Genomic DNA, 17,402 nt, shown 5'->3' on the forward strand with positions numbered 1-17,402 from the left:
TATCTACCCTTTTAGGGGCAGCTGGTGGACTATCAGGAAAATTGCAGGCAGTAAAACACACATCCTCTAAATCAGACAGGATAGGAGGAATGGGTATACATTCCAGAAAATCCTTCTACAGTAACTCTAGCAATAGTCTCAGAGGAGGTGTAACACCCACAAAGAGATTCAGAAATTGAGCTCTCCTCTGAATCTGAATCAGAAATCTGAGGAAAAAATCCTGCAGCTTCTTATTCAGATACAGAATCTTGAATCCCTCTTTCTTTTATCAGAACCTATATTACAAGAAGGATCAATAGTCTGAATTAAACCCAGAACCAAACACATTAAACTAGTCCTATCCAAAGAAAATTGAGGAGGAGTAGATACCTGCTTGCTTTTCAGTTTCTTTTTGGCAGCAGCAGTTTTCAGACGGATGAGTACAGCATGAACCAAGAAGAGCGTCTCCCCCTTTCCCACTTATGGGACCACAACAGCCACAGAGCATGTGGCTAACTCCCGATCTATAGTGGCAGTAGGTGCTCCACCAGAGGGATCTAAGGTAAAAGATGAGTGGTCTAAGGTACAATAAATAGCACCAGCAGAGTCACCCACATGCAGCTGAGGTTCATAGGTAAGTACTAGGCTATCTGCCAGAGGGCATATGTAAGCCTAGCCAGAATGCGTTGGCTTTCGCCGCCCCCTTAGATTAGTTCCTGTGCCTCTGTCCAGCAGAGCCATTAGTTCCCTGTGCTTCTGTCCAGCAGAGCCACTGCAGTGATCCCAGAGGTAAATTTTCTGTTTCCCATCCACTCGTCAAAGTTTCTCTTGAAGAGTGTTAGTGAGGGGCTCTGCCTAATGTAGATTGGAATCCAGTTCTAAAGCACGGGGGGAGACTCTGGGACAGGAAATTGATCCCTCCAGCAAGTCCTATTTAACGTTATGGTGAGGTTTAGATCCCTAGAGCGTGTGACTCTTGGGGATTTTTTTTTTTTTTTTAGGTGGAGCATGTCCATCAATTCTGGGTTGGACATGACCTTGTATGTCAGGCAGAGATCACCCTCTGACGAGGCGGTATGCAACCGAGTACAGCTGGATTTTCTTCAGTCGGGCTGCATAGGGCATCTGTTTGAGGCCAGTAATCCTCTTGGTGAGGTACTTCTGTGGTCTTTCCAGCTGTTGCAGATGTCTTGTAAGGTACATCCCAAATGGGGCGTTGTACTCTATGATGGGTCTGATAAGTGATGAGTAGAGGGGCACAATAACCTCTTTTGTTCTAGATGCGAACCTTTTTGTGACTAGGTGGGCCGCATAGAAGGATTTTCTAACCACCTTGGCAATATGATTATCAAAGGAGAGATTACTATCTACTTGGGTTCCCAGAGCCCTTATTTCATTTTCTGTATTTAGGGGACTACCACGTATGTGGTAGTTCAAGGGTATTTTGTTTTTTCCAAAGGGGATGACTATGCACTTTTTGGCATTTAGCTTGAGGCCATGATTTTGACACCAGGTATCCGTCTCAGTGAGACCCTTCTAGAGGATGTCTGTATCAGCCGGAGAGTCAATTATGGCCCCCAGTTTGCAGTCGTCTACGAACTTGGTCAGCCATAGTCCTCCTGTGCTTGCCTGTACCTCTGAAAAGTATATACTGAACAGTAGGGGTCCCAGGACTGAGCCCTGGGGGACGCCACTTGTAACCAGTTTAGAGTCGGACCTAGAGCCTGCAACTCTCACTGTGTGGGTTCTATCGGTGAGCCAATTGGCAACCCATCTCATGACGTAGGGGTTTATGTTCAGGCTGGTGAGCTTGTCTATAATACCAGAATGGGGAATGGTGTTGAAAGCCTTTGCGAGGTCTAGGTAGGCTGTGTGGACCTCCTTTCCCTCATCTGAAGCCTTGGCAACTGTCTCAAAGAAGTCCACCAGGTTTAGGAGGCATGATCTGCCCTTAAAGCCAAACTGGGTAGGGTCCAATGTTTGGAGGTTCCCAATGTCTCTGTTAATGAATTCCATGATGATGTGCTCCATAGCCTTGCAGACCAGGCTAGTCAGGCTTATAGGGCGATAGTTCCCAGGGTCCGTTGTGGCTCCACCTTTGTGGAGCAGGATAACTGTTGTTGTGCGCCACTCTATGGGTACATAGCCTGTACAGAGGCTGAGTTTGAACAGTGTGTTTAGGTGAGGGGTTAGTTCATTTTGGAGTTTGTGTAAGACACAGCCTGGGACACCATCCGGTCCCGTGTTTTTGGCTTTGGACAGGGCTGTTTTAACCTGTGTGTCAGTGATTACTGGGGGTCTACATTCTTCTGGTATGGTTATGAGCCCTTTAGGGAGTGAGAGGGGGGTGAAGTTTTCACTAAACCTGCCTGCCAGAATGTTGGCAATATCAGTCAGTTCAGTGTATTTTGTGCCATTCTGCACTAACTCAGAGCAGATCTGAGAGTTTGCACTTAGGTTCTTGACATAGCTAAAGAACGCTTTGTGGTTATCTTTGGAGTCCTTGGCAATTTTTCTTTCGTAGCTAGCCTTGGATGATTTTATGAGGGATCAGAGTTTCTTGCTGATACTGATCAGGGATGTCTTTCCTTCTTGGGATTTTACTCTTTTCTGTACTAGTTTCCTCCTTCTATTGTATAGCTTGCTTATGGCAGGGGTCCACCAGACTGGTTTCCTTTTCTTGGAGGAGTGAGTCTTGGTTTTGCTTGGGATAGCACGATCCATGCATTCTTGCAGGTTGCTCATAGAGTGCCTTTGTAAAGGATTCATCAGCTTGGACAGTGCTGTCCTTTATCATGGGGGCTGTGAAACTTTCCACCTTGGTCTTAAGTAACGTGAAGTTTGCTTTTAAAAAGTTTTTCACGGTGGTTTCCTTGACTGAAGGGTGGGGGCAGAATGTGGATATCCAGAGTGATTAGTCTTTGGCCTGATCTAACCAGCGAGGGGTTGACCTCTGGTGTAGAACACCGGTCGCCCATGTTGGTGATGACCATAGGTTCATAGGTTGGTACTAGGCTATCAGCCCTAGGGCCTATATAAGCCTAGCCATAACAATTCCCTGGCTATTTCTTCCCACACTATTTACTTCCCTAGACCCCTGTCAAGCAGGGCGACTGACGTGATCCCCAGGGTGAATTTCCTTTCTCCCATCCAATCGTCAAGGTTCCTTTTGAAGAGGGCCAAAGAGGCACTCTGCTTGACATGTATGGGCAATGTATTCCAGAGGCTGGGGAGTCTCTGGGTCAGAAACCTATCCCTCCAGCATGTTTTGTTTATTGTGATGACAAGGTTTAGATCCCTGGAGTATGTGGCTCTGAGAGATTGGGATTTCTTTAAGTGTAGCATGTCCAACAGCTCTGGGTTTGACATGGCCTTGTATGTTAAGCAGAGATTGCCTCTGAGTAGACGATATGCGACAGAGTATAGCTGGAGTTTTTAAGGCAGTCAGCATAGGGCATCTGCTTTAGGCCTGTGATTCTTTTAGTGAGGTATTTCTGTGGCCTTTCCAGTTGTTGCAGATGTCTTGAGAGATCTGCAACGGGGCATTGTATTCTATAATGGGTCTAATGAGGGATGAGTACAGTGGGACAATGACCTCCTTTTTTCTGTATGAAAAGCCCTTAGTGATGAGGTGTGCCACATAGAAGGATTTCCTGACTGTTGTGGCGATGTGGTTATCGAAGGTGAGACCACTGTCCACCTGTGTCCCTATGTCTCTTATCACACTTTCGGTGTTTAGTGTACTGCCACCTATATGGTAATTCACGGATACATGTTTTTTCCCCAAAGGGGATAACTATACATTTCTTGGCATTGAGCTCGAGTCCATGGCTCTGGCACCAAGCATTTGTTCCTGTAAGGCCCTTTTGTAGAGTATCCATATCATTTGGGGATTCAATAATGGCTCCCAGTTTACAGTCATCTGCGAACTTTGTTATCCAGAATCCCTTAGTGTTGGCCTGTACTTCAGAGAAGTAGATGCCAAACAAGAGTGGTCCCAGGACTGTACCCTGACGTACTCCACTTGTCACTTGTCTGGAGCTGGATTTGGAGTCAGCTACTTTTACAGTGTGGGTTCTATTAGTAAGCCAGTTAGCAACTCATTGGGTGATGTAGGAATTAATGCCCAGCTTAGTACGTTTATCTATGATTCCAGAGTGGGGGATGGTGTCAAAGGCCTTGGCAAGGTCTAGATAGGCTGTGTGGACCACCTTACCCTTGTCCATGGCTCTGGAGACTGATTCAAAGAAGTCAATCAGGTTCAGGAGACAAGATCGGCCCTTCACGAACCCAAATTGGGTGGGGTCCAGTGTTTGAAGTTTGTCAATGTCTTTGTTTATAAGTTCCATGATAATACGCTCCACGGCCTTGCAGATAAGGCTTGTCAGACTGATGGGACGGTAGTTTCTGGGATCCAAGGTGGATCCCCCCCGCCTTGTGGAGTGGGATAACTGTAGCTCTGCACCACTCAGTGGGCACGAAACCTGAGGTGAGGCTATGATTAAACATGACACTTAGGTGAGGTGCCAGTTCATATTGTAGTTCATGTAGTACACAGCCCAGGATGTCATCTGGTCCCATGGATGCTGTATTCTTAGCTTTGGAGAGTGCGTTTTTTACCTGTGTGGCGGTTATTACCGGTATTTGGCAATCTTCAGGTATTGAGATGGGCCATTTAGGGGGTGAGAGGGGGGTGAAGTTGGCACTGAATCGATCTTCGAGGATATTGGCAATATCCTTGGGATCAGTATATTTAATGCCATTCTGTTATAGCTCAGAGCAGATCTGAGCATTGCCATTTAGATTCTTGACATAGTTATAGAATGCCTTGTGGTTGTCTTTGGAATCTTTGGCAATTTTATTTTCGTAACTAGCTTTGGAGGATTTTATGAGGGATCTCAGTTTCTTACTGAGGCTGGTAAGGAAGTTTTTTGCATCCTGGGATTTTCCTCTTTTCTGCAGCAGTTTCTTCCTTTTGTTGTAAAGTTTGTTTATGGCAGTGGACCACCAGATTGGCTTCCTTTTTTTTGGATGAGAGCATCTTGGTTCTGTTTTGGATGGCACGATTCATGCATGAGTGGATGTGCTCATACAGTGCCTTGGTGTAAGATTCAGCAGTTGAACTTTCAGTTCCCGTCTGCATGGGTGTCATGAAGTTTGTCACTTCTGACTTGAGTAGCATGAAGTTGGCTTTGGAGAAGTTTTTTATGGAGGTTTCTTTACTGGGGGGTGAGGGTGGGATGTGGATGTTAAGGGTGATTAGCTTATGGTCAGACCTGACTAACGAGGGGGTGACCATAGGTGTGGAGCATCAATTTCCCATGTTGGTAATGACCAGGTCTAGGATAGTGGATCCCCTGGTGGGACTACAGATTAGTTGATCCAGGGCATTGGAATTTATGAATTCCAAGAACCGTTGGGCAAAGGTGTTGGTACAGGAGTAGTTTTCCCAGTTAATGGCAGGGTAGTTAAAATCACCCAGTATTAGGGTGTTTGGTTCTATCTTAATATTTTCCAGTATGTTTAGAAAGGTGTAGTGAGAATCTCGGGGTATGGTGGGGGATCTATAGCAAGCTACAATTTGGATTGCAGTCTTACCTAGTGTTAGTTGCACCTGGAGAATTTCAGACGCATTGTGTTGGGTAACTATGTTGTCACCTCTGGTGGGGGTGTTGACCAGTTGACCCAAGGTGTTCGAGTTTATAAATTCTACGAAGCATTGGGCAAGGGAGTTAGTACTTGAATAGTTCTCCCAGTTAATGTTTGGGTAATTGAAATCATGCAATATTAGGGCATTTGGTAGGACCTTCATATTTTCCAGTGTCTCCAGAAATGCGGAATGGGGGTCTTGGGTCATGGTGAGTGATCTGTAGCAAGCTACAATTTGAATTGCAGTTTTGCCCGTTGTTAGTTGCACATAGATGATCTGAAACATTGTGCTGCACCACTAACCTGGAGGTGTGGGTATCCTTGATGAATATGGATACACCCCCACCTTTTGTGTTTCGGTCCGGGTTCTGTGGCCGAAACGTATGGTATGAGTTACAGCCTGGTAGTGCTGGGGTGCTCTCTGGAGCCTTACACCAGGTTTCTGTTACTGCACAGATATCAATGTTCTCCATACTGAGGAGTGCCTTGAATGCATGCATTTTGAGGTTTAGACTTCTGGTGTTGAGTAGCATTACCCTTAGTTTTTGGTTACTTGTGCTATTTACGGTAATGGGTTTGTCTTTTGAGCCTTGCCTAAAAAAGGCACTATGGGGGCGGCAAAAGCCTTGGCCAGTATTCGAAAGCCTAAGGGCGACAGGTGCAAGCCATCACTTGAGAAGCAACGTGGCTTGTCGAGCATGTCATCGCAGGCAGACAGATACTGGATCCCCTTTGAATGACGCCAGAAACTTAGCCAATTGTTGAAATTGATCATTTTTTCTTTATACTGTGGTATCATTCTTAGTGAGGGCAGGATGCTACTCAGGGTCAGGGTCATACCGGCTTGGGCTACGTGATCAGTGAGCTCTTCCATGTCGCTTTTCATGTAGTCCAGGGAGGTATGTCTCAGATCATTCACACCAACATGGATAATGACAGAGTCGTATTTGTACTTGTTCTAGAGCGACCCGAGTGCTTATGTTATGTGGTGGATCCTGGCATCTGACAGGCAGCTAACTGTAACCTTCTCCTTGTCCAGCCTAGTTAGTGGGACATCAGTGTGCCTGCCTATAGGGTCGCCTATCACTAGTGTGTTGGGTATGTTATTTTGCCTTATGGGCTGTGATTGCATGGCACACTGATTATGTGAAGTATGTGTTTCATGGCTTGTGATGGGGTGTGGAGGTTGCTTGGGTGTCTGCTTTGGAGGTCTCTATTGCTTTTGCAGAGTTTTAGTTAGAGCCCCCAAGTATGTTTTTGTGTATTTATGTATGTTATTTGCCAGTGTTGGTTTAGTAGGTCTATGTGAAACTGGTGGTGTGTTGCAAGTATTTTCCTTCTAGTCTTGACTGGAGGCAAAGCTCTCACAACCCAAGACTGGAACTGACAGTTTGGCTGTATAATTGCATCTCTCGCATATATTAGTGTTTGGTGGTAGGAGGAGAGGGTTGTTTGTGTACATAAGGCAGTTGTAACATTGCTTCAAAATGTCCAGATTCACCAGTTGGACTGGAGAGTACACCTGAAACTGCCCTTTGGACATGCCTGATTAGGTAAAGTGAGCTGTTTTACTGACTGGTTGGTAGGGATGAATAGAGAGCCTTGTTCTTCTGGACAGTCTAGGAGGTTTAGTGCTACGGTTAATTAGTGCTTGCTATGTGTTTTGACTATGTGCTGGGCTGTGAAATGAATGGTTTGAGTGCTTAAGTTGAAAGTTGGTCTAGTTCCAAGGGAAAAATTGAACAGTAGACTTCGTGGAGCCGGGAATAGTTTAACCCTAGCTAACTGGCACTGCCCTGCGCGCAAAACCGCAGGGAAATGAAAGAGAGAGAAATTAGCCCAAAATGGCCAATAAACTACTAACTTCTGGGCTGAAACCACTCCTCCAGGGACAGATAGGTTGCTCAAAGCTCCCCTCTCTCACAGGTGAACAGAGAAACTTCCTTCTATCCAAGTAAGGTATGGGCAACACAGAAACTTGTAACACAGCCCTGAATTCAGCAATAACCTGAAAACTGGACTATACTAGTTCAGAAAGGTGGGTATGTTTTGGTTATTTTTTTGTTTTTTTCAGAAAATAAAGCAGATACGATAAAAAAAACAATTTAAATGCACAGAAATGACTATCGCACTTTAGTGTGTAGTCTACAACAGTTAAACACAAAAATGACTTAGTTCAAGTGCAGGAAGCAAATAAGTACAATATATAGCAGAACAAGCTTTTTAAATCACAGAAACGCTAAAAAATAGAAGTTATGTCCTTACCTTAATGTTCCATGTGGAGTGTTCATCTCGCCTTTGTTCTTACACCTGGGTTCGGAGCCGATCCTCGGCTCCGTGTCGGCCGCTTGGCAAAGCTCTGCATCGAGAAGAAGCTCGAGACCAACCTAACTCCCACAATCCCCCTCTGCCTTTACCTCAGATCTAGTTTGCAAGCAAACCAGAAGTCAACAGAAGAGAGCATAACACATTCATGCCAAACAAGAACAAACATAGCTGAAAAATATAGCCACAACAACTGCTCAAGGCAGAAGCAGGAGAAACAAACCAGACACCTAAACTGGACGTTCTTCCTGAGGGTGGGAGGGTGGGAATGTAAGAACAAAGGTGAGATGAACACTCCACATGGAACGTTATGGTAAGGACATAACTTCTTTATGTGAGAGTGTTCAATCTCGCCGTTTGTTCTTACACCTGGGTAGCGTCCCTAGCTCCATGTTCCTGAGGAACTCAGGGGAGAACGTTCCTGAGCACAGTGGAACCAAAGGTTGCCCTGTCCCTAGAAATCCTGTCTACTTTGTAATGAGAAATGAATGTATGTGGTTTAGACCAAGTGGCAGCCGCACAAATAGTGTCTAACGGTAGGCGGGCTGCATGAGCCAGGGATGTAGATGCTGATCTTGTAGAGTGCCCTTTGGGCTTGACAGGTAAAGTTTGCTCAGAGGCAGTATAAACAAAAATAATACAATCAGAAAGCCATTTGGACAGGGTTCGTTTCGTAACTGCCATACCCTTCTTGCTGTCTGCGAAGGCTATAAAGAGCTGGTCTGTTTTTCTGCGATCCTTTGCTCTGTCCAAGTAAAATCTGAGTTGTCTATGAACATCTAACTTGTGTAACATATATTCCAACTTATTGAAGTGGTTTTTGAAAAAGGTGGGGAGTTCAATGGACTGATTAATATTATTAACGGAGCAAACTTTGGGAAGAAAGGATGGATTAGTGCGAAGAGATACTCTATCAGGGTGAAAGATCAAATAAGGGTGTTTAACTGAAAGAGCTTGAAGCTCCAATACCCGCCTGGCCGATGTGATAGCCACCAGAAAAAGGGTCTTCCATGACAAAAACTTCAAAGGACAGGAAGAGGCTGGTTCAAAAGGTGGTAGCATCAGCTGTGATAAAAGAAGGTTCAAGTTCCAAGGTGAAGTAGGACTTCTAACTGGTGGTCTAATATGGAAAGATCCTTTTAGAAAGGCCTTACAAAGTCTGTGAGCCATAATAGGAGCCCCACTTTCTCCCACATGAAAGTTTGAAATGGCAGCTAATTGCACTCTCAAAGTGGCAGGAGAAGCCCCTTGGTGGAACAGTTCGGTTAAAAACTCCAAGACCTTATTCAGAGGAGCTATTACGGGATCCAATTGTTGTGTAGTTGGCCAGTGCACAAAGCGCTTCCATTTACTAGTGTAAATCTTTGTAGTGGAAGCTTTATGAGAAGCCACCAGGATATTTTGAACTGCAGGGGATAAAAGATCAGACCTGGCTAAGAAGGGAAGCGGAGCAGCCAAGCTGCTAGTCTGAGGGAGAGAAGCGACGGGTGGAGAGCCCCTGACGAGTGGGTCAGCAGATCCGGCTCTGGGTCCAGGATCCAGGTTTACCGAATTTGGTGTGCCAGAAGAAAGGGAAACCAGATTTGACGAGGCCAGAATGGGGCAATGAGGATAATTGTCCTTTGCAGGTTGCTGGCTTTCTGTAGAAATTTTGAAATCAGGGGAACAGGAGGAAAAGCGTACAGGAGACCCGGGGGCCAATCGTGAACCAGAGCGTCCCTGGGGACTTCCCCTGGAGGGGGTAACAGGGCAAAATAGCTTCTGCATTTGGCGTTCATTGGAAATGCAAACAGATCGCAGGAAGGCTGGCCCCACTTGCGAAATATTTCCTTCGCAATTGATTGTTTGAGGGACCACTCGTGAGGTAACAGGATGGCTCTGCTCAACCTGTCCGCTATGACGTTGGATAACCCCGGGATGTGCGTTGCTATCAGAAAGCGACCCGTGGACTCCGCCCATTGCCAGATTCTCATGGCCTCTCTGCATAGTTGATAAGACTTGGCTCCCCCTTGTTTGTTTATGTACCAGACTACGGACATGTTGTCCGTCTGAACTGGAATTGTCCCTAGAGGAAGAAGGGGAGCAAAGTGTTGCAACGCTAGAAACACTGCCCTCAACTCTAGAACATTGATGTGCAGATTGTATTCCAAATTGGTCCATTCGCGTTGGACTGTCTGTCCCTGAAAGATGCCCCCCCCACCCTATCAGGGAAGCGCCCGTGGTCACCGTAGCTGTCGGCGTGGGTAGCACAAATGGTCTTCCGCTGGAAAGATTGCAAGTCCGAAGCCACCAAGCCAGGTGTGATTTGCATATGTTTGTGATGTGAATTTCGTGCATCAGGGGTAACTGTTGGAACGACCATTGTGCAAACAGTAGCCATTGAAGAACTCTCATGTGCAGTCTTCCCAAGGGTATCGCAATGAGAGAAGCTGCCATGAGACCCAAAACCTTCAGAACCAGTTTCGCTGGGGATTTTCTGGATGATAGAAGAAGAGATATATGGTTTTGTAGGGAGGCTATCCTTTCTGGAGGAAGCCTTAGAATTAAGCAACGCGTATCCAATTCTGCTCCTATGAATGAGATATGCTGTGATGGCTGTAGTAAAGATTTTTCGAAATTTACGGAAATTCCGAGATGAACACAAAGTTGTAGTGTGTAATCCCTGGCCTGAATCAGTCGACGCTCGGTGGTGGCAGAAAGGAGCCAGTCGTCCAGATACGGAAACACCTGGAATCCCAGGCGTCTCAAGTGAGACGCTACCACTGCCATACATTTGGTGAAAACCCTGGGGGCTGAGGTCAGACCAAAGGGCAGGGCTCGAAACTGAAAGTGACTGGCTCCTAGCCGGAAGCGCAAGTGATCCCTGGACACCCTGGCCATTTTGATGTGGTAGTATGCGTCCTTTAGATCTATTGAGCACATCCAGTCGTCCTTCTGTAAGAATGGAAGGATCGATTGAAGCGTGACCATCCGGAACTTTTCTTTCTTGATGAAGGTATTGAGTTTGCTTAGGTCCAGAATTGGCCTCCAGTCCCCTGTCTTTTTTGGAACTAAAAAGAACCTTGAGTAAGTTCTGAATCCTCTTTGGTCCGCTGGGACTGGTTGGATGACTCTTTTTTCTAGCAGCTTTGAAATTTCTATAGCTGCAGGGCCTCGCAGATGGGGCGGCACATCTGGGAGTCTTTTCTGCGGAATTGGGGGCAAAAGGAAGGGAATTCTGTAACCTCTGGTAACAATGCTTTTTACCCAATTGTCTGATGTAAGACTTTGCCAGGCCTGAGGGTATAAAGCTAAGCGACCCCCGACTGCCTCCAGAGCAGGACAGTCGGGCCTCCTCTCAGGAGTGCTGGAAAGGTTTCCCGGGGAGTGTATCCCTGTCACCTTGATTCTGCGGACCCCCTCTGCCGCCAGGGCGACGTCTTCCACCTCTGCCCCCTCCTCTGCCTCTAGAGGGGGCATCACCCTGTGTGCCTGGGAAAGAACCTTGGGGTTTTCAAAACCACATTTTTCCACCACGTTGCCCTTTGGGGTACGGTCTGGATGGGGTGGAAAAACGGACTCCGACAGCAGACAGATTCTTTCCCTCTTGCTCACACCGGGTAAGGGTCTCCTTTACTTTGGGGCCAAAGAGAGTGGCACCATCAAATGGGGCATTAGTAAAGGAAGACTTGAAGGCTTCCGCAAAGGAACATAAGCGCATCCAGGATTGTCTACGAAGAGCAATCGCTGAAGCCGCTGCCCTACTCGACCCTTCGGCTGCATATGAGATCAGCCTCATGGACGAGTTTGCAATAGATGTAAGGGTATTGAGATGTGCTGTAACTTTCTCCGAGACAGCAGCATCTGTAGTACCCTGGAGGGTATCTCCCAACTCTTTGATTAGATCCCTCTGTAACCGTGTAAAGTGGGTCAAATAGTTCAGGGAACGCATAGAAAAAGCCGCTGAACTAAAAATGCGCTTCCCATACCTGTCCATAGTCCTAGAATCTCTGTTAGGCGGATGGACAGATGAGGAAGATTCAGACATCTCCTTTTTCGTGGCCGCTGCCACCACCATAGCGTCCACTGGTACTCCCTTTGTTAGATAAGCCTTATCTTGGGGGGCAGTAATATATTTATTAGGCTTTCTAGGGACTGGCTCCACCGTGTCAGGTGTCTCCCACGCCCTTCGAGCAATCAATTCCATTAACTCATCGAAGGGCGGAGTGACCCAGGAGGAGGAAGGGCGAGCACCAAATGCCTTCAGCAAGACTGACTCATCCTCAGAAGGGGGTAGGGATTGCCAATCACCTCTCTGTTTTAGGATCTCCAGGATGTCAGAAAAGGAGACATCCTCTGAGGGTGATTTTGGGGACCCTTCTGACTAATCCAAGTCAGTGTCCGATGTCAAGGATTCTTGTGGAGAATCCAAGTATCTCCTCTTACACAATCTTTTCCTCAGAACTTCCTCGGGGGGGGCATCCGATGAAGCCTCCGAGGAAGAGGGGGGCACCCTCTAGGGGTGGCTGAGACACTGGTGCTCGACGCTTAGATGTAGCCATGGGTGCAGAGGAGGATAACGGACCTTTATGTGAAGGAGAAGCTGTTTCTGCTGAAGTGGTTGTCTGAGTAGACAACACCTTCCTCATGAGGTCGAAGGCCCCCGGGTCCCGAGTCGAGGTATCCCCCGGTTCCAAAGAAATTGGAGGAATCCCCGAGACAGGCACCGAAGGTAGCGACCCCGAGGACGGAGCCGAGTCGATCCGAGCCGTGGCTCCGAGAGGGAGTGTCGGAACCGAAACATCGGTCCGACTCTCTGTCCCGGATCCAAGGATGGATCTTCGGCTCAGAGACTCCGGTACTGGGTCCGACGGAGTAGAGGTGAACGGTGCCGACCGAGAAAGAGACGGTTCCGGCACCGAGGGCTCCACAATCACCAGATCAGCCTCTCCCGGCTCCGAAGACTGGATAGGCCTCGGAGGAGGAACAGGTGGAGATAAGGGAAGGCCTTCGAGTCTCGACACCAACTGGGAGGAGACAGAGATGAGTTTGGACAAGGCCGTATTCTCCATCAATTTCTGCACCACGCGGTCTACATCGGTGTCGGAGAGGGGCCTGGAAGAACGCGTTGAAGGAATCCAAGACGGAGCCGACCTTAAAAGTGCAGGAGGAGGGAGCTCCGTCACCGGTTCCAAGACTCGAGGCTCGGTAACTGACAACAGTTCAACACTCGGCCCCGAAGTCTGTGGAACCGGTGATTGAACTTTGAATGAAGAGCTCGGAGCCGATGACTTGGGCTCCGACGTCTTCGATTCCTTTGAGGATTTAGATGCCTGGTCTGATGCATCCAGAGCCTCTTGGAATGCAGGCTTCAAAAGGCCCCTATCCATAAGTTTCCTGCGCCTATCTGTCATGACCCTTCCACTGAAAGAATGGCAAATGGAGCAGTCTTCCTGCAGATGGAGAGGGCCAAGACAGTAGACGCAGGAACTATGATTGTCTGTGACAGACATTTTCTGTCCACATTGGCACCATTTGAAGCCTGATTTAGCTTTTTCAGACATGTTTACAAAGTCAAATCCAGAAAACAGTGAAATAGCCAGTACTAATTGTCTAAAAATTTGTCAAATCCTGTTAATAAAGTCAAATCCAATCGTCAACTCCAGTAAAAGTTAAAGGGTGGGGTAGACCCAGAGGGAATAACTCAAAGAAAGTATATAAAAACTATATACGGAACCGAGAAACCCTCGATACACTACTCACACACACACACACACACACACACACACACACACACACAGTAAACTTTAAGAGAATTTTTTATCCAAAAAAAAAATACAAGAAATATAAGAAATAATTAATCTTAGCTTTGAGGTGGTCCGAGCTCATCAAAATGATGCGAACGTTGCAGCGGCAAACTAGATCTGAGGTAAAGGCAGAGGGGGATTGTGGGAGTTAGGTTGGTCCCGAGCTTCTTCTCGATGCAGAGCTTTGCCAAGCGGCCAACATGGAACCGAGGATCGGCTCCGAACCCAGGTGTAAGAACAAACGGCGAGATTGAACACTCTCACATTTTGGCGTTTTAGGCGGAATTAGTTAAAGACAGCAAGAAAATGCAGAAAAATGATACTTAATCACTCCAAGTTCTCTCTTTTTGCCTTTCTGCTGCTGTAGAACTCTGCAGAACACCTAGCAGGCACTCGCAGGTAAATTGCTAGCCTGCTGTAGTGGCAAAGGATGTTTGCTTATTTGTTCTTTTTGTGTCTGGAAGAAGGACCAACCATGGGACCACCATTCTTTTCCATGGTCAAAACACAAATGGTGCCTCTTTCCCAGGAAGACAAGAAAGCAACTGCTGGCAAACACTACCAGTCCAGAAAAGTTATTTTTTGACAGAAACACACAGTAAAAATCAATTTAAAATATAGCAACAGCCCCACAAAAGTAAAAGAAGCATAATTTCGCCACAAAAAAGTGTTTTTAGTTACTTTACACTATTTTTAATCTGACAGAAAAAAACAAGCACTCCGTTTAAAAGTAAGTTACAGTCTGGAGACAGACCATTAATACACAACACTCCTAGCTGTAAAATAACTTTTGCTGATAAGGAAAATAATAAAACAAACAAAATTAATAAAATGGAAGGTTTTTCCCCAAAGGAAAGCACAAGCTGATGGCCAATAGTCAAAAGCCTCAAAGGAGTGTATTCTTCAATGGCAGTAAAGTACTTAAGGGCTTTGCACTCAAACCTTTAGTCAGTTTTGCTCAAGCTGCTTGACAGTTTGGGTGCATGGAAGGTGCCCTGAAGCTGGCCAGCTGTTATATCTTTGGCAGGATAAAACCCATATAGCTAAGGCTACTGCAGCACTGATCAATATGATGAACATATCACATGTATAAAGACACACACACACATTCAAAAACACAAACAGGCAAGACATATATCCACATATGTAAACACATACACATACACACTACATAACAGTCACTTTGTTGTGCATGGATGCAACTACAAAAGTCTACTTCTGAGCAAATAAATATTAACAAAACGGTAAACAAACTGCAAAATATTATCACTCTTCACCCCCCCCCCTCCCCCTTACAGTACTTGGCTTTGCATTCAATTGAGTTTTTAGTTAAGTTTTCAATGACTGCATTTGAAAAAAAAAATAACAAGAAACATTAACAGCCTACCTAAAGTTTAATGTTTAATAGATTGGTACCAATATCAGATCAAGCAGAATAAGCTAGTAAATATTTAAAGTTATATTAAAAAAAGAGATTTCCCCAACAAAAACACAGTAAAAAGTAGTTTGATACACTTTGTCAGCCCCAAAAAGTAAAATAAACACAGTTTCTACACAGAAAAATACAGAAAAAAAGTACACTCCAGTTTAAAAGTACATTTCAAGTCTCTTGACAGTCCATTAAAACACAAACTCCTAGAAGAAAAAACAAATTTCTGAATCAGGAAAGTACATTTAAATAATAAATTTAAAATGTGGAAGGTTTTTCCCCAAAAGGAACCTATCTGCTTAAAAATGGGACAGCATAAGCCAGTCATCGATCCTTGAAAGCCTGCAGACGAGTGCTACCTGAAATGACAGAAAAGCTCTGTAGGGCTTGACATTCAAACCTGTGTTTTTAGGCAGCCCAGCTCGAGGCGCCTAACAGGTTGAGCATGTGGAAGGTACCCTGAGGCTTTGGAAGCTGGTTGGCTGTTACATTCTTACCAGGATATAACCCATATAGCTAAGGCCACTGCCACAGTTGTCATTTGAACATCTATTGTTAAGGTAAGTTTACTTACACGGCTATGTCTTCTTTATAAAAAGCATCTCACAGACTGCTGTGCCATCAATCTTTCATGCAAATAATGTTAAAATAGTTAATGATCAAAACAGATCAGCATACCTCTGAACTGTCCGTAATCTTGCCGAACACCCCTGGCTTTGCCTCATATATTTGCCAATTTCCTCATAAAATTTTTGATTTTCTGTTAACTCACAGAGGATTACAGTCAGTCAGTAAGGTCAGACATTAGAGTGTCATACTTGTAATTGTTAAGAAAATGCATACCGATGTAAAGTCTACGTTTCTGATTAAAAGTTTCAGTGAATTTCAGTAATATTTAAAATTTGTACTTCATTTTGGCTCCTTTTCCTACTGTTATTTTGTCCTCGTCCTAAATTCTTGAAAAAAGTATTTGAAATGTATGCAAAATAAAATCTATCTACTTATCCACTGCAGTTATCTTATTCTACTTATCTTCTGCTAAAGAACCACATGAAGTATTAAATAAGTTCATCAGGAGTTTCTGCCACTTAGGCCAGCAGAAGTTCAGTAGCCTGAATAACAAACTTGGCTTCTCTTTGTTTTTCCTTGTGAAGCACTCACCATTTACTCTGTCAGTAATACACATATCAGGTTAGCAAATTGTGCTTAATGAAAGGAGTTAAGATACTGTTCTGAGAATTTGACCTAATTGGTTAGCTACTAGGTAGGGCTGTATCCATACATACATAAGTTACAAGTAAGGCAGCAATTACTATAAATCATCTGATATAACTGAAAAATTATTTCAATTAATGATGAAAAATGTGGATGTAATTAGCAGCATTACAACCTTTGACTTAAAAATCTAATAATTAGCAGTATTTGGATATTAAAGCATGCTGTTATTTCATGACTTTAGAGTAGAACAGGTCACAGACACAATGCATTTTGTCAAAAGTAAAACTTAGCATGCTAAATACTAAACAGTGCTGCTTCTGTTTAAATGATGGAACTCACTTCTCAACACCAGATGCAGATAACACTAACATTTCATTAATCTGAGAAGAGGAAAGAAATTTCCATGCCAATGAGTCTTCATTTTCACTGCTAACAAAGGGCTCTTCATTCTGTAAAAGTTAACATAAAAATGTAATGACTTTTAATACGAGGATAAAAAAGAAGACGACATAATAATATGGTCTGTACATTTGAATGAGTACCAAAATTATGCAGATGTCATTTAATACTGTCACAATTAATAAAAAATTGAATGATGTAATCAGCTAATGTTACACACAGAATTTGCACATGAGAAAGAAAGTTGTGAAGGAAGCATGTAGATCTATCTACCAAATATTTCAGCAAATGTAAACAGACTGAAGTTGTCACTGAAACAGCTTTTAGTGACAGTGGAGTTTTCTCTTTTCACCACTGTTGTGCAATCTTTGAATAACTATATTTAAGTTCGGGAATGTGGGCATGTCTCTTACATGGGGTCTGATGTTTGAGGAAAGTGGTTCCAGTGAGTTAGTTTCAGGTAATTGCCATTCACTGAAACAGTTGTCAACAGAATGACATGATTCCATTGAGAAAATGGGTAAATAAAGTATTTTAAATAACAACAAGACAAAGCAAAAGCTTAGAGAAAAACAAAATATTACATTTTATGTGATCCAAATCTCCATACCCTTGCT

The 17,402-nt window shown here is 44.7% G+C and overlaps 1 protein-coding gene across 4 annotated transcripts in view; it reads right to left on the reverse strand.

Moving 5' to 3' along the window:
• CABCOCO1 (ciliary associated calcium binding coiled-coil 1) overlaps nucleotides 1-17,402 on the reverse strand; it is an 806,689-nt gene that overhangs the window by 645,893 nt on the left and 143,394 nt on the right. For 3 of the 4 annotated variants that reach the window (XM_044056391.1, XM_044056392.1, XM_044056393.1), the window contains exon 2: nucleotides 16,726-16,835. The exons of the other annotated variant lie outside the window; for it this stretch is intronic. In XM_044056391.1, coding sequence (XP_043912326.1) covers nucleotides 16,726-16,757 — 32 coding nt within the window. In that variant the 5' untranslated portion in view covers nucleotides 16,758-16,835. The remainder of the gene's footprint in view (nucleotides 1-16,725; nucleotides 16,836-17,402) is intronic. 4 annotated transcript variants of the gene reach the window in all.

Source organism: Protopterus annectens, chromosome 14.part0, assembly GCF_019279795.1.
Source record: "Protopterus annectens isolate FY-2018-M chromosome 14.part0, PAN1.0, whole genome shotgun sequence".
Taxonomy (NCBI): domain Eukaryota; kingdom Metazoa; phylum Chordata; order Ceratodontiformes; family Protopteridae; genus Protopterus; species Protopterus annectens.